Here is a 19,747-nt window from a genome sequence, read left to right on the forward strand (position 1 = left end):
CTGCTGTTTGCCACTGCCAAACTCAGGCTCAAACTTTACCTCTGCAAATCTCTGGGTCTCCTGAGCACCAGAGTGCTGCAAGGATAAACACATCAGGGGTTTTAAGAGAAAAAGGGTGAGCATGCAAGCCCATGCACCCCTGCATCAGGGCCTGCAGCCTCCTTTAGATCCCTTCGCAGCCCTTACGTAACCAAGAGTTAATTAAAAAAAAAAAAGTAACAGACTTGTTTATTCAGTGAAAATAGAGTACACGAAGGGGATGTGCACACTCAGAGGTATACACGCACACACACACGAGTCACATAAGGGCTTGTCCCAGCTCCAGCCCTCGGAGCCAAGCCCCGCTCCCAGGATTCTGCAGACAGAAAGGGTTTTGACCACAATGACTTGTGCTTTGCCACGGGCTCCTGTGGTCACTCGGCACCACGCAAAAAGCAGGGAGAAGACTGGAGCAATCAGGTGGGAACCCCAAACCAGAGCCCAGCAGCTGCCACGGGACACCAGCTTCTCTGCCCTCTGATGAATCCAACCCTGTGGAGCTGCAGGCTCTGAGCCCTGGGCTTTGGATGCAGCGGTAGCACAAGGGGTGCCCTTTCTCCAAACAGTTATCTGCGGTAACATTAGACACAAGCATGAAGCTGAAGAGCTAAAGCACTGACGAATGCATCTTAAAATAAAGCAAGTGTTCACACTAATTACTATTTCGGTTACGCTGATGCAAACGTAACTCCCAGCTTGGTAAAAAAGTGCTTGTATTGGCCACAAACTGAATAATGGTGGTTTTTTGTGGAAGATGAGAAAAAGAAAGGCCAAAGCTTGAAAAATTGCAGCAAGATGGGAATTTGCACCATGATCCAGAGAAACATTCACCAACTGCCTCAGGGAAACTTTGCAGGAAACTTTTGGCTGACCAGAGCATCAACCATCTTAAAAGCAAGTGGACCAAATGCAAATGTGTAAAATATAACCGGTGAGACAGGCATGGAGCTTTGGTCTGGCATGCCGACGGACGTCAGTGCACAGACGATCATCCACCAGCAGCATCCCAGGCTACGAGCAGAGCGTTTTCCCCATTCATCCATGTAATCTCATTTGAAGATAAGTGTATTCGCAAACTAGATTATTTTAATTGATGGCTCTACAGTTGGTTCTTATTCAGCTCCTGATCTGAAGCAATCCTTGACCTCCCTCCAGCAATCTGTATCTTGATGGGTTGAAGACTGCCACATGCTGCTGGCAATGCCCCGCACATCCCTCCCCTTCACATCCAGCCTCCCTGCACCCACCGCTGCAGGGCACAACTTCACCTTGACTACTTTTCTAAGCACAGACATGGGATAATGCGCACAGAAGGGTAGCACTTGGATAGAAACCAAGAGACAAGCAGCTGGCCCAGGCTGAGAACTCCAGCTCAGGTCTGTGACGATGCATGAAATGCTTCTCTGCATCCTTTACATGCATTTCAACAGTGGGATTTTTCCTAACTGCAGTCAGTGGGGAAATTAATCCTGACATCAGGCCCCTTGCCGAGACATGCATTACATGACAAAATGGTCATACCAGACCGCTGCAAGGTATGGAAAAGCCTCTTTGGGAGAAAGCAGACCACCAGCGGGCAGACCTGCTTGCACCATGCGATGCTCTAGGCAGCAAACCACGCTGTTCTCATAAGGTTAACTTCTTCCTCTCTCCCTTCCGTTTAAAGGATTGCTACCAAAAAAAAGTTTCCCCCAGCAAGCTGTGCCACATGGGTAGAGACACACCCGGCACCCCAATGACCCAGCCCTCGTTAGCTCTGTCCCACACAGGGAGACCTCACCATTCGTACTGCCAGCGCTTTGGGAAGCAAGCCACCAGGAGCCGCTCCCCACCTCTCCGACTGCAAGAGACATGTGCCAGGAACCATGGGGGAAGGAGTTTTTAAGCAAACAGCAGAAAATATAGAAGAGTTAAGCACAAGCCCAGAGGCGTCTCCCCTAGGTCCCAGCAACCAGGCGAGGAGGAGAGTGAAGAGGAGCCTTCTTCACGCCGTGCCACAGACCTGCCCCCAGCCAGGGCTGGCACGAGCCAAAGGCTGGCCTGCGGTGCTTCCCACAGCTACTCTGAAAAGTGTCGTTAAAAATAAAAATATCCTTGAATTGCAAGAGAATGCTGGGTGTGTAGCCTTGCTCAAAGCCTGTGGCTAACATTGCTTGTACCTCTATAACCCTCTCTTTGCTATTCTCAAAAAAAACCCAGAAGAGAGAACTTTTAGCCCTCAAGTTTGCAAAGAAAACCTGGGCAAGATGCATGGCAGCAGCTCAAGCAACAGCATGCAGATTAAAAGAAGCCAGTGTTCAACAGCTCAGCAGATCTCTCCATTAAATGAGTCCCCGCTCATGATTTTTAATGAGCAGAACGATCAGGCTGCTCACATTCCTCTCCAGGCAGGGACAAGCATGTGGAGGGACCACACCATGCCAACATGCAGCGTTGTGCTTAGAACTCCCTATCGCTCCCACTCAGCATGGGGCTCAGCTCCTCACCCCACCCTCCTCCCTTGATGCCTGCTTGGTCTCTCTGGTCCCCACCATGGGAGAGCCCAGTGATGCTCTCACACAGCCCAAGGGCGCTTAAACTAGAGCTCAGCATTGCAATGCAACAGTAAGCCAAGAAATATAATTTAAAAAAAAAAACCCAACACAGCAACCATGTTCAAACCGGGCACTGGGATGATTTTCCATCACTGGGGGCAAACTGCAAAATTTGCACAGCGGAGGGGTAGCAGCTTTCTGATAAGCTGGGAGACTGTCTGTGGTCAGGGTGGCAGCAGCAGCCGTTGGGCTGGAGCCACTACAACCTAAGGGTGCAAGAGGCGAGGTCTGCAGAGACATGTAATACCTTTTAATAGACCAGCTGGTACAGTTGGGGAAGGGAAAAAAAAAAAACCCAAACTCAATTACACAAGTCCTCCTTTGAGCTGGTACACCTTCATGTTTGGCCATTTTTTCCAGCTGCATCACTTGGTCTAATTAAAGACATTATCACACCCTGTAACCCTTGTCTCTTCCTCTAACCAGTCCTTCCCAGGACAAGAGACCTAGGTCATTTTGATGCCTTCATTGGGACACTTGAGATAAAGCTTGCTGAAATGAAATACAGATTTCTGCCTTAACACATGAAGTAGTTAATGTCCTTTGCACAGGGCAAAGAAAACTTGTGGTCCTTCAAGACCAAGAGCTGAAAGCTGTCACCCTGCTGTCATCAGCACAGATGGGAGTCTGGATGCCTGGAGGATCCACAGGATCGTTTGGGCATCTCTTTTGACCAGCAGTGACCCCAGGAGCAAGGAAGCCATGGCAGCTCTGAAGCCAGGGCTGATGGGATGGGATGTTCCCTTTTATTTCAGATGGGATCTGAAAAAAACCACATTCGCACCCCTGGCCATCAGAGGGGGGATGCCTGAGCAGGTGAGAGCAGAAACACATCCTGCACTCAAATACCAAAAGCCTACGAGACCACGTTTTGCGTGTACAGCAGCCCCCCACCTTCTCATCAGGTCCGTACCCCATGGAACAGCCATACTCAGCATCCCTTGGTGTCTTGGTCCCAGCTGGTGGGCACAGGAGCAGCACGGGTCCCGCTCCCACACCACACTCCTGCCTGACCTTTACCAGTGGCTCGGAGGAGGTTGCCGCGTCCTGATGGCTCCAGGCAGCTGGGACCGAAGCCGCCCGGCAAGGCCAGGCTGGAAGGAAGGAAGGAAGTTATAGCAGGCCTTTAAATAGTGCTATATAATACCTGAAACTTCTATTTCTGTGCACTGATAATATGGTTTCTATATTCTTCTCCACACATGGCAGATCAAGCTATTCGCATTCAAACTGAAGTTAGCAGCAACCCACATTCTTCACCAGTTAAACCATTAAAGCTCCAGGAGGCTACTCACAGCCACCACGTAGGATAACCACAAGCTGTACAGTTCACCTAATAAAGAATCATATAGATTTCCTTCTGTGTTTGCTTCTCACTTCTATGTTACCTTTACAGTCAAGCAGTACCTTTAAATGCACAACAGATTGCAGGTGGCCTCGCAGCCACCGCACCACATGTAGTCATCACATCTCCGGCATGCTCCGAGACACCGGCGTAGCTTTCTGCAAGATGTCTCTCAGATATCTGAGGTGGGCAACGTGGTTATATCCACCCCTCCATGCTGGAGCCGGCATCCAAAGAACCACAGAAACCAGAGGCTCCTCAGGGCTTTCTGAGGGTCATCCATGGCTGTACGCAGCAGAGCCACACGGGCTTGCAGTCCCAATGAGGAGAGCTTGACTGTCATTGTCAAAAATACTTTTTTTCCAAATTTGAGGGTAAGATGTAACTCCTTCAAAGTAAATATACTTGCTTCTCCATGTCAATTAACTAGTTAGGAAGAGTTATTTTAATTCCTTGAGGCCGTCCCATTTCATCTGCCATACAGCAAACCTCTCATTTGGAGTCCAGCAGGCAAGAAACGAACCTGGACTCCTTTACCGGGAGGAGTTTTCCCCCATGCCTGGTCCACACACCTGAAAGTTCACAAGCCCAGCTGTACCAGCCGGTGAGGAATCACGCTCCAGCCTCCCTCCTGATCTCAGGTTGTTGGTGATGGTATTGCCAAGGGTGGTGCCTATCCACCACGGAACACAGCAGGGCTGCCATCTCCTCCTAAGGGCTGCAAACTAGGGGTAACCTTCAAGTTTCCCCGCCTCCCCAACAGGGTTGGGGCAAGCAACACATCTCGCATGTACAAACCAACTCACTCTCACGAGGAGCCACCTTTTAAGTCAATTCTGACACTTGCTCTGTCATGTTAGACAAGCGCGTTGGATTCAGACCACCATTGCTTAAGTCACAGTGACACCCCTTGCCAGCCAGAGGACTTGACCCGTGCTTCATTGAGGTGACCACCCCACAGTCAGCTCCCAGATCCCATTTAGGTTGTGCAACCCCATCCCCCCCAGCCCCTTGCACACTACCATCGCCACATCCCCCACACCAGCAAGGATGCTGGTGGGACACCTCTGAGCAGGGAACGACCATTTCCAAGTCAGCAACCACCAGGAAAAAGCACCAGGAGCCAGCCCAGCCCTCAGCCCGGGAGGGCATCGAGCCCCAATTAGTTATGCAAATAAACAGGATTCAAACAGTAAAGAGTAACACAAGGTTAGATGATGACGCTGCTTTCCAGAAGAACCTGGTGCAATTCCATTGCCAGGCAAGTGACAAATGCCAGACTGCAAAACTGGCATGGATCAAGAGCGATTTAAGAAATACAGGTGTTTTATAAAGAAGTCCACACAATACTGGAGACTAAAAGCTATTTCCTAACAGTTCTGGGTTGCAAATTTCTGCTGCCCTTTCCTCTGCCACAACAGGATCACGCTTGGAAAAGCACGTGTCCTGCTCTGCAGGATGCATGGCTACATACATCCCATGGGAAAGCAATACGGAGAGAAAGAGGGACTCAGCAGATCTGGGTTTTGCTATCGGAGTTACAAATGCCCTAGAGGAACAGCTCATTTTTGGAAGAGCCATCAGGGAAAGCGCCGGCAGCTCCCCAGAAAGGGCCAGGCAGGAGGTGGGATGCCAAGCTCTGCTCGGAGGAGAAATCCCTGTGCCAAGCAAGGTCGGGGGATTAGGGAGGCAGGCGGGGATTGCTCGCACAAGTAGAGATGGGCAGGACCCAACCCCTGGTTTAGACCCTGGCTTACATCGAGCAGATGCCACCACACAGGCAGCCACACGTGACTATCTGGGAAGACTTCAAAACCCTGGTTTTTCCTTCGTAACCCACCGTTTCTGTGGACGGGAGGTAAATCGCCCCCCTCCAATTACCCAACCAACCTAGGGGACCCTGTTACTGCCAAACCCACAACCTGACTGAAAAATTGCAATGCTGATAAAAAAAATAGATTAAAAATACATTGCTTCCACTGACTTGCAGCAGGACTCATGGCAAGCCTGTGCTCAGGCCAGCATGGGAGGCTACACGGTTATCCCGAGCAGCCCAGTTTAGGGAGCATGCTCCCTCCTTGCCCCCCCCGGGGCCTCCCCACCCAAATGGCCGAGGCTCGGCCCGTCAGCTGTTTATAAAAGCAGCAGTATTGCGCCCAGACGCACTCGGCAGCATTCCTCCCTCTCATTCCTGCGAGCTATATAAGGGAACAGCCAATTCCAGCCCCGCTCCCCCAGAGCCAGCCTGATCCCTTCGCGCCGGAGCAGCCCCGGGCTCGGTTTCCTGCAGAAGGACTTGTATCTGTCCTCGGTGGAAGACGGCGTTGCGCTGGACCTTGTCATCAAATGGCAGCACAGGCAGCTGCCAAATCCTGCCGGCTCGGTGCTCTAATAAGGAACAGCTGGAGAAGGACCCTGCATTCCTCCCGCCCCGTCAACACCGGGGGCTCTGTTCGGGATCCGGCCGCCGCCAGCCCACAAGGTTTCCATCGATCCCAAAATGCAGCTGGCTGCTCCCCGACACCACTTCGATACAAACAGCCCGAAAAGCAAGAGCTCCCAGCACACATACACACACCCCCCTCCCAAAGGATTTTAAACAAAAGGGATGCTTTGCAACAGGGGGGGTTGCATTGTTTTGATGGGGGGGGGGGGGTTGTGTCGGGGTTTTTTTTGGTGGTGGTGGGTATTTTGGAGGGGTTGGGGAAGCAGCGCCATGCAACTTAAAGACAAATTTTGCCTTCCCTATGCACACTCCGTCTTTCAGAAACTCTGCTTAAAGCGACTTGCATGCCTGCGTATATCCGCACGCACGCGCCTCGGAACAGAGGTGTCTGTAAATGCATACACACCCATAAATAAATACACGAACACAGAGCACAATCTGCACGTCGCCTGTGCCATTTTCACCCTGCTCTCGCTCCATTTACTTCTGCGGAGTTAAGCAACTTGTAATGGTGTATAAATAAAAGCAAAAATCACTCTTGTAGCCGTGCACATTTTCTGTAACGCATCCTGTACGTTCAGTAACATAAAACGGTCTACTCATATTTTCTTAGAGCTCCACTGAAACACAAGGGGGTATTCAGAGCCACAGGAAAAAAACGCGTCCAAACAGGATCTGAATGATGAAATAGGAATTGCCACATTTTAAAATAAATAAATAAATAAAATAGGATAACCCAGCTGCCCAGACCTTTAGAAAAATAACAGTTCGTCTAAGGTAGTGGAGGGCTGCTTCTGCATGTTGCAGAAAGCAAAGCAAGCCACGTTGTCCAAAAGAAGCCTAGAAAATCCAGACTCTACGTGACCTGACTTACTTATTTCACAGGAAACTGCATGGAAGGGGGGGGCGGGGGGGGGAATACACACAAGGAAAAAAAACCCACCAATCATTCATGCTACCGTAGTTACACCGCTCCATGGACTGGAGTAGTTTGCTGTGAAAAATGGAACTGAAATAAACCATCTCCCGTTTGAAAAAATAAAACATCAGAAGAGAAGCTGTTAATGCAATCAAGCTGGGGAGCCCTGGCCCCCCGATCTCCCTCTTTTCTTGGGTGGTGGTTTGGGATTTTTGGGAGGAGATTTTTGTTGGTTTGGTTTTTTTGGTTATCTTTTTTAATGTTGCCCGCATTAGAGCATCATTCCAGAAGGGTTGCAGCAAATGACACTCACCGGGGTTGTTGGCCTCCCCTTCGAGGATGTGGAGCTCGGTGCAGTCTGCCAGGGAGTGCTCCAGGCAGAGCTGGAGGAAGCGAGCTTGGGTCCGGCTGACGCGTTTCAGCAGCGAGAGCAGCGCAACAGTCTGCTCGCACTCGTTCCAGACCTTGAACCAACCGGCCAACACGCCGACCTGGTCTCGAAACATCATGGTGAGCTGGCGGCCGGAGGAGACACCTCTGCGGGGGGAGAAAATAAATAACCGGGAAAACCTCCCTGCCCTGACTCTGCTTCCTCCCTGGTGTTTCGGGTCAGGATTCAAAAATAATAATAAAAAAAATTAAGGAGGGAAAAAAAAATATTAAAAAATCTCCTTTACAATAAAAAGGGTGGGTTTTGTTTCGGACGCAGCTCTCGGCCTGGGTAGGGTTTTGCTCCCTCTCTTCTGGCTTCAGTGCGGTGCTGGATTCCCTGGCGGCGACACGGGAGGGAGGGAAAAGGGGAAGAGGGGGGGGGGAAAAATAATAATAATTGAAAAAAAAAAAAAGCTTGAAAAAAAAAGATAAAGAGAAGGAAAAGCCCAGCGTCAGGGCTGCCCCGGCGGGGCTGCGGCGGGCAGGGCGGGGGTGGGCGCGGGGCTGCTCCTCCCGGCGGGGCCGCTCCTCCCGGCGGGGCCTCACACCTGGAAGAGAGAGGGGGGCGTCAGGGGGGGGAGGGGGAGGGGGAGGAACGCTCGCCCTCGGCCTTGGCACCGCTGCCTTCCTCCCCCTCGCAGGAGCGGCTCCCCGGCAGCCCCCCAGCCCGGGGGGAAGCACCCCCTCCCGCTGCAGGCAGCGCGGGGTGGGAGCACCCCCCCCAGGGGGCACCCAGCAGCACGGGGGAGGGAAGCCACCCCCTTCCAGCGCGCTCAGCACGCCCCGGGGGGGGGGAGGGGAGTAAGCACCCCCCGCCATGCACCCAGCGCCCCAGTATAGGGGGGAATAAGCACCCCCCGCATGCAGGCAGCACCCGGGGGAGAGGGATCTCCCCTCCCACGGCACACAGGCATAGGGGGTGCCCCCCTCAGCACATCCAGCAGCCCCGGGGGGGGGGGGGGGGGGCAACCCCCGCAATGCGTCCAGCACCCCGAGATAAGCAGCCCCCCATGCACAGAGCCGCGGGGGGGGGATAACCAAACCCCCCTCCCCATGCATCCAGCACCCACGTTTGGGGGGGGGAACAAGAAACCCCCCAACGCATCCAGCGCCCGGGGGGTGTCCCCACTGCAGCAAAGCACAGCTAAAAGCGAGGGGAAGGGGGGGGGGGGGCGGAGAGCGAGTTACCCCCGCCCACCCCCCCGAAAAAAGTTACCCCCCTCCGCACTACAACACTCACCTGACTCATACCGGCCCCGGGGAGCGGGGGGGGGCGGCGCGGCGCTGGGGGGGGCCGTGCCATGGCGGGGAAAGGGGAGGGGGGGAAAAAGGGGAGGGGGGGCGCGGGGCGCGAGCGGCGGCGGCTCCGCGACGCGAGACTGAGCCGGGCGGCGCGCCGAGCCCCCGCTCCCCACATGCCGCTCATTTGCATAGCGGTGACGTCATAAGGGGCGGGGCGGGGCGCGCGCGTCGCGCTCTCTCCCCCCCACCCCCCGCCCCCCAACCTTTCCCCGCCGCTTGCCCGGCTGCAAGCGCTTTGCAAACCCCTGCAGCTCCCGTGCGATACCCTCCCCGCCCCGGGGGATTTCGAGGTGCCCCCCCCAGTGCAGGGGTGGGGGGCTGGAGAAGCTCCCGAACCCCAAAGTCACTGCCCCGGGCCCCCCCCCATCCCCCCCCCCTCCAGCTGCGGATTTCCCGCTGGAGGAAACCACCATCTAGCGGACTGCAGGGTAATGGCAAGGGTTATCTAATTATCTAGCGAGGGGATAATGCTACTTTCGGCTCCCCGAAGTGTCGCATCGGCAAGAAAGGGTATTTTAAAAATTATTTTAATTTTTTTTTGGGGGGGGGGGGGTGGGGGGCTCTGGCACGCTCAGTGGTTAGCGAGCGGTCGGTGGGGAGGGCTGGATTTAACCCTGGGTGCAGGGAAGGGCAGGATTTGTGTTTCGGGATATCGATTTCCCCTAAAGATTTTCTTTCCCGGCTACTCCTGGGAAGAGCCATACAGGTTTATACGAGAAGGGAAATGGGGAAAATCCTGCCAAGCACAAGCATTTGCAAGGAGACACCCAACACAGAGTAGAATCTAACACTTTATAAAGCATAAATAAAGGTGTAATGTGTGTTTCTTCATGGGTACTCTGAAGGGATGTCAAATGCCCGATGCACGCACAGCTTGTGCTTCAGGGAATGAGTGACACCCGTCCCTTCGTGACATTTCCTTGTCCCCGATGCTTTGCGAAGCTCAGGGCTGAGGAAGAGACGTGCTCCGGTGTCAGGAGATGGTGAGGGAGAGAGATGTGGTGGCAAAGCAGGGGGCTGAACCCTCACCCTGGTGAATCCATTCCCCAAAAGCAGCTCCGTGCTCTGCTGGGTGCCAGAGAAAGGAAAACTCCAGGATGGTGCCCCCTTTGGCTGGAAAAGCAAGGCACATGGCTGCATCTGTCCCTTCCGGGGACCGAAGCCACTGGGAAGGCCCAGTCCCACGTGCAGGAGCATCGATCCCGCAGCAGGACCATGAGATGAGGATCACCAAGTTGCTCCCAGCTGCTCCTATACGTCAAGCGCAAATGGTCCATCTCCCCCTGCTTACGAGTTTGCCTCCAACACGCTTTAGCTTTCAGGATGTCTGGTGACTAATTAAACAAACAGGAGCGGAGTTCCCTGCCAACAAACCCCAGCCATCTGTCTCATCCTCCAGCTCCGTCCTAATAAACGGTCAATCAAAGAGCCCCTTTCCCCTCCCCTCGGTGCTGACAGTCCTCCCGCTGGCCAGGCATGCTGAGGGATGGCCCACGGAGCTGTGAGGATACACCATCTGCCACGCCGGTGTGCCCGTCTTGCACGGGAACACGGAGTGAGGCTCGTTAAACTATCGGTGTTAACAGCACGAGGAGCTCTGGGCAGAACGCCACGCGCTTGCATGTTGCTAATTTAAGGGTTGCCAAGCTTGCTTTGCCGATAACGCCTCTCAGGTTTTGCAATTTGCACATCTGAAGTGGTAATAGCAGCGAGCACAAGAATATTTAGGGCTGGAACATCAAATGCGTCCCTCTGCAAGGCCAGGCAGAGCGGCGAGAGATGGTGTCCCCCCATGCAGCAAGTTGCAAAGGAGCGAGAGTAGAAGGACCACGGCCACAGAGTCTGTCCCATGCTCCAGGAGCCATCAAGAGCATGCCTAATAATAAAACCAAAAATAATCCCCTGCCACTTGGGACAGCAGAGTGCCTACTCCCCATAGTGTGCCCAGGAAGGAGATGCAGAGGAGTGAGATCCTGACGCAAGAGCATATGCTGCGATGTTTGGAGGTTTCTATGGTAATTAACAAAGGTATCTGCGACCCGTGGAAGAAATACCCTGCTGCATCAGTAAATGCATTGCGGGGCAGGTGCCCATGCAGATCAGGGTTACAGAAGGGTCCCCAAGCTGGCTGGAAGCATATCCCCTTTCCTGGGGCAAATCGGCTTGGGGGGGGACGCATCACACCTCCATGGTCAACTCCTCCCAGCACTCGGGGAGCATCCAGTGTGCAGAGCCTGTCCTGGGAGCAGCTCTGCACAAACACAAGACAGAGTGAGGGGAGAAGCAGGATAATTCTATTTTATACCACAATTCCTGGGGAACCTTGGGATCTTTGCAGATCCAGCCAGAGCATTTCCGCAGGGCTGCAAGTCCCCGGGCAGTAAGCGGAGGCTGTTAGCAGGGCTCTGCATTGCCCGTGCTGTCGTTATTTGGCCGGGGCAGAGCCGACGATGTGTTGTGGCCAACCTCTGGGGCCGGCATGCCAGAGTGGCTCGGTACAGCAACATCTAGGCAGTGTCTACGTTTCTGTTTACCACTTCAGAGAGAAAACAAGAGGCCTGTGGTAGTAGTAGCCAAGCAGGTGGTCTAAGCAAATTAGTGAATCTTAACGGTTCACGAGTTCAAAGGAAGCAGTTGCTCATCTCCGTGGAAGCTATCTGATAACATATTTAGCTGAGGAAAGGATGGGTATATCCACCAGCACACAATGGCCCAGATTTTCCAGCTCATTAAACCCAAGTATTAGTGCAAATATCGTGGTAGGCAGGCTGAGATAATTAAACACAACATCTCTTCCATTTGTTCCTAAACAAAGTGTAGGAATTGGCCACTGGGATGTTAGTGTTTTCCTTACCTTGGGTGGTAGAGGGTACAATTAATACAAATAAGCCCTGCCAAAAAGAAACACACACAAAAAGAAATGTAAGAGAAGTAAAAATAAAAAGTAAACAAGAAAACCTACATAGGTCTGTATTTCCAAATGGGACAGCGCGGCCATTAAAAACTTGTACTGATACTCACACTCTTATGCCCATCTGGGGCTCAGAGATGACCCTGGGCCTGAATTCACCACAAGAGGAGCAGCAATCTTCAAGGTCCACTTGAGGCTGGGGGAGGAGAACACAGATCTCTTCTGCGCTGAAGAAAATGCAAGAAAAGACAAGGCCAGGCCTGGAATACCAAATCTGACTCTATATACAGTATATTTTGCCGGTGTTGTTTTGGGGCAGGGTGTGAAATGCTCATCTTCCAGCCTTAACGCATGACTCTGCCACGTGCATCAGCTTGCAGTCCGGGTGTGCAACCACTCGTTCTTAAGCCCCATTAGCAGTAAATTCGGTGTTGCAGCCTAAATCCTGGTGAAAGCAGCATGCACCAACTCACCTGATGCAGGAGGCAGTGACTGCTGGATAATGAGGGATGAGGGCTGGGAGGAAGAGCACATTTAACCCTCTGGATTGTGCTGCAACAGGGGATCGGTGCACATCTGAAGTGGAAAGAAAAGTGGCAGCATCTGGGTGCAAATGAAAGCACTGGGAAATACTGGTTAGCATGGGAAGTGCTGCTCACGTTTTAATTGTTTAGCCGTTGTCAAGGGGTTGCTTCAAGAAGACCCTGTTTCATCTCTGAAAACACCATCGTGTTGTGCTGTGAGCGCGCTGGCATCTGCCTCTCCAGCAACGTCAGCTCTGCCCTGTGCACTTGGCTCACAGGGACCCCAGGGACACAGAGGCAACAAAATAAATCAGCTTAACTAACGGTTCTCAAAAAATCGCCCCTGGCAAATGTATCACAGGCTGCTCTCACACCCGGTGACGCACACAGAATCAGTGATGAAGAAGAGCTGAGGAAGAAGGAGACGCAAAGGATTTATTTAACCCGGCAGGCAGTAAGTTTCATTGGGGTCCAGTTTCAAAGAGCCCCTTGAATATAAATGCAGGCTTTTGCACTGCAAAACCATATCATCCCATCCACAGCAAGTGAATATTCACAGAATTTGTCTTTGCAAAACTGAGACCTCTGTGTGCGTGGAGGGCAAAGCCTGACTGGAGCCCCGCTGGGCCTTCGGGGCAGCCTGGTTATTAGGCGTGCTGGTGTGTGCGGCACACAGGGGATGTCCCATCCCACCCCTTCCCAGCGGCTGCCGGCACACAGAGCAAAACTCCAGCTCACACCTCGGATGGGTCTGCAGCAAGATGCCTGAGTGGCTCTGTGCCCCTCTTCATGCACACTAACACCCCGTAAATGCCTGCCGGTGAGATAACTCCCTGGATGGCTATATCCCATAGCCTCACGTCATGTTTACCTACAACACTCAGATTTTTCAAACCATTTCCAGCCAGCAATGAAAGCAGCTTGTTGTAGGACTTGGAGCTGACTGAGGCTGTGTTGCAAGCAGATGGCCCTGATGAAACAAGACACTGATCCCCAAGGAGGCACCATTCAACAGAGCTGCTCGACTCCCCGGCTCCAGCAGCTCCAAGACAGACTTGGAGATGTGCATTAGCATGCACCGTCGAGGAAATTGCTTCCCTAAATACCCCTTTCAAGCAATTCTCTTTTGAAGCCTGGTTCCAACTCAAGACTGTGTCAGCAGCACTGATACTAAGGCAGTTTTCTTACTTAATTATCAATAATGAAGCATACCTGGTGCTGACAAAATGATGATAATTTAAAGATAATTTCCCTAAAGGAGAGTGGAAGAGTTGCCAGGCTGGGTGAGGGTTTAGACATAACCAGGATGCCAGGGCGGATGAAAGCCTTCACACCTTCAACCTGATGAAATGGCAGGGGATCCAAGCATGAAAGGCAAACACAGGCGGAAACAGCTCTCGTTGATACTCCTGGCTCCAAACACGCAGCTTTCAGCAACACCTCCAGAAGCGACACCTAGGGCTACACAGACCTAACAAGCACGTGTGCATGTGGCTAGAATCGATGAGAATAGAGATGATCCGCTGAGACCCCCAAGGGCCTTTCGCATTTTGCCCGAGTCCTCTGAAGACATTGCAAGAAGTGACAAGAAGGGGACAAGACACGGACACTGAGCGAGCTGGGGAGAGAGGCACCATGTGCTCAAGGAAGCAGGATGCGTTCGGCAGAGGGGCTACAGTCTCAGCTGTGCCCTGCACACCATCCTCGTTTCTCTCTCCATCCCACTGCACCTCAGGCCACTCGCTTGCCCTGGACTCTGCCTGCTCATCCTGGTACGGAGGTGGCTTTTCAGGAGTCCTCAGGAGAGCCCCATAAATGAAGGCTGGCATGTCTATGAAGGGCTAACAGCAACCTGGATTATACCAGCCCCAACTCCCTGATGAACCAGACCAGTTGTACAATGTTCTGCCAGATGCTTAAAATGCTGCTCAGCTGTTTTTACGTGTTTCCTTAAAAACAGGAAATAAATAAATATGTAAAATTGTAAATGTTGCTCTGTATACACCAAACTCAGCTAACCCAGCTCTCTGCAGCCACCACCCAGCAGAGCACAGCAGAGGTCACCATTTCCCCAGAGAGCCTGGCACGGAGAGCAGGGAAGCCTGGTGGCTCTGCTAAAATGCCCCGAAACCACCCCTCCTGTCTTCATGGGTATCAAAAAGTTCCTCTGCAAGAGGTGGGAGAAGAAAAGATTCTCATGGAAATGAGGAGACGCAAAAAGGGGATAAACCCACCTTACTAGATCAGATTTGTGCAGGTAGGGTCACTCAGCTGGACCAAGGTCCATCTCCAGATCCTGCTACAAAGGATTACATTGCTCCAAATAAGAGATATACAAAAGTCTGAAATTAATTCCTACTTTTTTTAAGGAGCTGCTTTAAGGAGCTTGTTTGGAGAAACAAGGCTCTTGATCAAAAGTCTTTGGGTTTGCCTTGCCCTTGTATGGATTGGTCCTGCTCCCTAAAGCAGAGACTACCACATAGTTAAAATACGAGATCATGTGTCACGTCCCAGTGCAGATGGCTGTGGTTAAAGTCGGTTGCTTGCTCCAGGGCAAAGCTTTACAAGCTACCATGTTTTCTGTGATTGAACCCAACTTCACCAGCATCCAGCCACCTCTCTGCTCCCACCACCTCTTTCAGTAGCTTTCCAACTATGTGGGACAAAGGAAATATTGGCTGTGCTGGAGGACATGTTTTTTATGGAAATCTGTGGAGAACAAACACTTAATGTGCAGCCACCAGGAACACTCAAGGACACTATTGAAAATGTGGCCTAACACAGGTCCCCCTGCTCCAGTTCGCTGCAGCAGATGTACCAAGAGGGGGACAGTGGAGTCCCACATTGTGGAGGTCTTACCTGGCTGCAGTCATCAGAAGCAGAAGTGGGATGAATTGCAGAGAAACCTTCACGTTGCCAACGTGCCTGTCAAACCCAGCAAAATAAAGCCCAGCAAAGTACTGCTGAGGGTACAACTCTGCAAAGCTGGAAGCTTCTGAGTCCATGAGGTGCTGTGAAATAAGCACCTAATGGGTTGCTGCAAGTAGATCCAGCAGTGAGACCGTGGGAATGCCAAGACAGAGGTTGCTGAAATGAAGGATATAAAAGACCCCATCAGAATCTGTCATAGGGTCAAGAGTCCTTTATATTATCAAATATCTTTTTCAGGACAGGAGAAAAGCAAATGGTTTGTTAATGACAGAGCACTAAATGCTGTTGGACTTGATGGAGACTTTTTCGTTAAGAAGTTGGCGCTGAAAGGGAAAACGAGCTGGCAGACTTATTTACACATTTTCATGTCTCTGGGAAGATACTTAAAGATTGAAAGACTGGAAAAGCTATAGCCATTCCTCAAATGTGAATCCATCAGCACTTGGCAAACATCTTTCTTTTGGTCCTATAGCAAAATGTAAAGGTAACTTTTTGCGTCATTCAAGCTGTCCCAGTGGAGGAGGGTTTGGATGATGCTGCAGCTGTTCCAGCCAGGGTTTGGTACTGACCACCTAGGAAGAAGCCAGCCTTAAGAAGAAAGGCAGCAGCTGGGTTGTCAATCTTGTCTCCATGTATGGCAGCATCTGGTGAAGAGCACTGCTTTTCGAGCTGTTATATGCCATAAATCGCTGCCCTGTCTTACTCTGATCAATGAAACGTGCCGCCATGGAAAGGGGTCTGCTAACCTTGGCAAGCAGAGCAGCCATGTAAGAAAATGCAGTGCCTGACTCTCTTGGGGCTCCATGCTTGCCACAATTATCCTCAGCCTCGTTGCCAGCAATATCCACCCTCAGGCTTCCTGCAAGCTGGTGCATTTTGAACTTGCGGTCTAGGCCCTTCCCCTACAAGGGAAATCCCTGAAATCGAGGACCCTCAGGAACTAGACACCAAAATCAAATAACTTCAAGCATGGCATTTGTGTTGCATTTGACCAGCTAAGATGCAACAGAACATCTGTATCTCACAGTAAATTCTGGTGGCTGGAGATTGATGCATGATGATCCCTGGTAGATCTCTGGAGTCTCACTGCCTCCAAACTCAATAGCATCGGCAGATTTAAAAGAAAAAAAATCAAGAGGAACAACTATCAAAATAATTCACAAGCTAGCAATCCTCCCTCTAGCCTATTTGTTAAAATACTGTTCAGAAGGAGCTGATAGACACTGAAGTAAATAGCACTATGAGAGAGATAAGTGATGCATTACACTTCTCACCAGTCCCCTGACTATAGCTACTATTGAAAAATCTGTCAAGAAATATTAGATGTGAAGTGGCTATGCAATGGGAGAGTAAAAAATATTAGCAACTGCCAAAACCCCTCATCTGATGAAGACAAAAAGTTGGAGGAGGCATCTAAAACCTCGACAAGCTTTCTAGGTACAAATCTGCTGCTGATACAAGGATGCCGCCGCAGACTGAGGATATAAACAGAGGTAGAAACTAACTTTCCATATCATTTATTGCTGGTCTTGCAGAAGCAGTTCTGGGATTCACCCGATGCTCAGGAGCACCCAGACACTGCATAGGTAGGACAGGTGGTCCCTCAAGAATAGAAATGCAGTGACGCCTCGTGTCACAACTACGGCAAACATCACAGTATTGCCCTTTCTATGGCTGAGGAGTACATGTGTAGGGAGGAGGAGGAAAAGGAGGGTTTTGGGTTTCTCTGAACCATGATGGAGGATCAGTAACCTCAGCAGGAATTTAGAATGTCGTTATTTTTCAAAATACTGTCAGGAAAAATTGAGAGACTTCTCACTCTGGACATCAGACTCCACTGAAGACTTCATCTAGTCTTAGGACTATGTTTACATACAGTATTTTTACTGTTTAAAATCATTCCCATTGTGAGATGGCATAATTTAGGCAGGAACTCTCCTAGCCCAGATGCAGCAGCATCCAGACAAAGGTGCCTTTACGTAGGTGTTGCACATTCCTACAGATTTATGTAACCAAACCATCAGAAGTCCCTTTTTACAAGTATAACCATCACTGTGCTACAAGCCCGTATCTCTCTACCCACATTGCCCACTGACACGAGTAAAAGCAATAGAGAAACAACGGGTAAAGCCACCTGAGCAACTCCACGCTGTTCAGCAGAGACTTTCTGAGCCCCTCTGTGGCCACTAGCTGGGGCAAACATCCCAGGGGATTGTGGCTAGCACTGCTTGAGAGAGCAGTGGCGAGGCAGGGCGTGGGGTCTGGCTGGTTTTGGAGGACCCTATAAATCATGGGACTCCAGGACGCTTGGTCATGGCCTGATAGCTGCACTCAGGTAAGCATTTCCATTATGAGGCTACTGCATGCTGTCAAAGCAACATTAAAACGGTAGCAATACCCAAGTTAGCCAGAAACATAACCCTTATTCTGGTTTTCTCTTTGCCCTTCCTGCCCAGCATACTCCCACAAGACTATACCAAGCTTTTCTAATGGCTTAGTTCGGAGGAGGACTTTCGCTGTATCAGATAAAATTCAGCTATTCCTGGCATTAATTATATCAGCTATAAACATGCAGGACACCAGGGACAGCCTTTGCAGGGGCTGCACATCCACTGCAGTAACAGAGGCGAGTCCTTGTTTATTCTGGGTATCAGGACAATTGAGCAAATGGTGACTGGTGACCAGTTACTGCAGAGACCTCCTTCACCTGGCAGACCTCGCAGAGCTTCGTCAGGGCAAGGAGAGACTCAACAACGCACAAACTAGCAGGAGAAACTCAGACCCTGATTCCTGGCTCCTTTTACCATACTTCAGGTTTAAAGCTTGATGTTGGCAAGTAAATTAATCATTTTAATCAGATTCACACAGAATTTGCCTTGAAGCTGAACAAAACACGTACATGAGTTCTCATCTGCTCAGACCCACCAAAATATGAGATACTGAACTCGCCATTCCCTTATTCCCTGATGGAGAACAGCATTGTGCCAGGCTGGTAGTAGTTGGCTGCTGGTAGCTCAGCAGACAGCCTCAGCACTCTGATGGTCAACGATCATCCTCAGTGGTGGTGGTGAGACTTTACAAGGTCTGTAGCGGAACGTCCACACCACTTTAGCCCACAAGAAGTAGGGGTCAGGGCATTAGCCAGTTTTCAAATTGCCTTATGGCAATTTTGAATTCTTCATGGGAATGGGAAGACCATTTTAAGATTAATTGACTGGAATTGTCTCCCTCCTACCATTTGCCCTCTACTTGGAGGGGGCAGGTAGGAAGGAGAGAAGACCCTAACAGAACAGCTTTCTATACAGAAGGAAGATGTCCACGTCATAGTCCATTGGCATTTGGAAAGGCACCTTGGGACTTAGTGTGATAACTAATTTCAGAGCCTCAGCTCTGATTACAGTTGATGAACCAAACTAAGCGGTGAGGTACCTCCCACCTCTCTCCTGCAGCAAAAATCATTCCAACTTTGTAATACACCAACGCTGCTGAAGTGTCTTGTTACCTGCATCAAGGAACATATGTCTGCATATGTTCCTTGACGTCACCAAATCCATAAACATCATCTATAATGAGTGGAAGAGAAATGTTATATTACCTCTATTACAACAGGGTGACCGAGCAGAACAGCCTCTGCCAAGATACTGTGTTTTTGTGGGTCACTGGAAGGTTTTATTTCTCTCTTAGAGCCTTGAATTCCTGTTTTAAGACAACCAAGGGACACACAAGGCAGCTTTCGAGCTGCTCCTTTTACTTCTCACCTAATCTATATTTTCAGATGGGTTCTTGGAAGAAGGGCAAACATAATAAGCCAGCTACTGTACTTTTTATAACTCTCCGCCAGGTCTTTGATTTGGGCCAGCAAGGAAGCTCGTTAGATCTGATAAAGCAACTAAGCATCTCTGGAAAATGCTATTACAAGAACATGAAACAAATGAAAAGCTGGGACAAACTCAATGGTAAATACATGGCCTGGCAGTTCAGCACAGCCACATCCTGTTTGCAATTATTATTTAATACTGGCATCGATTGGTTGAAGGATGAGACAGACCAGGCAATTCTCAGCAGGGTTTACTTGAATACCATTTCACTCTGAGATAAAACAAGCCCACAAATTCGGATCGCACTGTCTTGTTGGGAAATTTTTAATTAATTGATTTAATATCAGGGATGAGTGTGGTCAAGCAGTAAACAACACCTCTTTGATCACCTATGTGGACAAACCAAGTCCCTGCTAACTACCAGACAGTGCCCAACTCCAGGTTAAAACCAGCACAGTACTAACCTGCTCCTCTGGAATAATGAGC

The 19,747-nt window shown here is 50.7% G+C and overlaps 1 protein-coding gene and 1 long non-coding RNA gene across 5 annotated transcripts in view; both read right to left on the reverse strand.

Moving 5' to 3' along the window:
• SAMD4A (sterile alpha motif domain containing 4A) overlaps positions 1–8,162 on the reverse strand; it is a 108,547-nt gene extending 100,385 nt beyond the window's left edge. For 3 of the 4 annotated variants that reach the window (XM_037395046.1, XM_037395045.1, XM_037395043.1), the window contains exon 1: positions 7,657–8,162. In XM_037395046.1, the coding sequence (XP_037250943.1) occupies positions 7,657–7,852 (196 nt within the window). In that variant the 5' untranslated portion in view covers positions 7,853–8,162. The remainder of the gene's footprint in view (positions 1–7,656) is intronic. The other variant, XM_037395044.1, reaches the window with a different exon arrangement.
• Positions 8,163–9,855: 1,693 nt separating this feature from the next.
• LOC119151279 lies at positions 9,856–19,416 on the reverse strand. The gene is made up of 2 exons (XR_005105367.1): positions 12,099–19,416; positions 9,856–11,968 (listed from the first exon to the last, which is right to left on the reverse strand). It is a non-coding gene; the product is annotated as an uncharacterized LOC119151279 (long non-coding RNA).
• Positions 19,417–19,747: the final 331 nt, after the last annotated feature.

Source organism: Falco rusticolus, chromosome 7 (genome assembly GCF_015220075.1).
Source record: "Falco rusticolus isolate bFalRus1 chromosome 7, bFalRus1.pri, whole genome shotgun sequence".
In the NCBI taxonomy this organism is placed as follows: domain Eukaryota; kingdom Metazoa; phylum Chordata; class Aves; order Falconiformes; family Falconidae; genus Falco; species Falco rusticolus.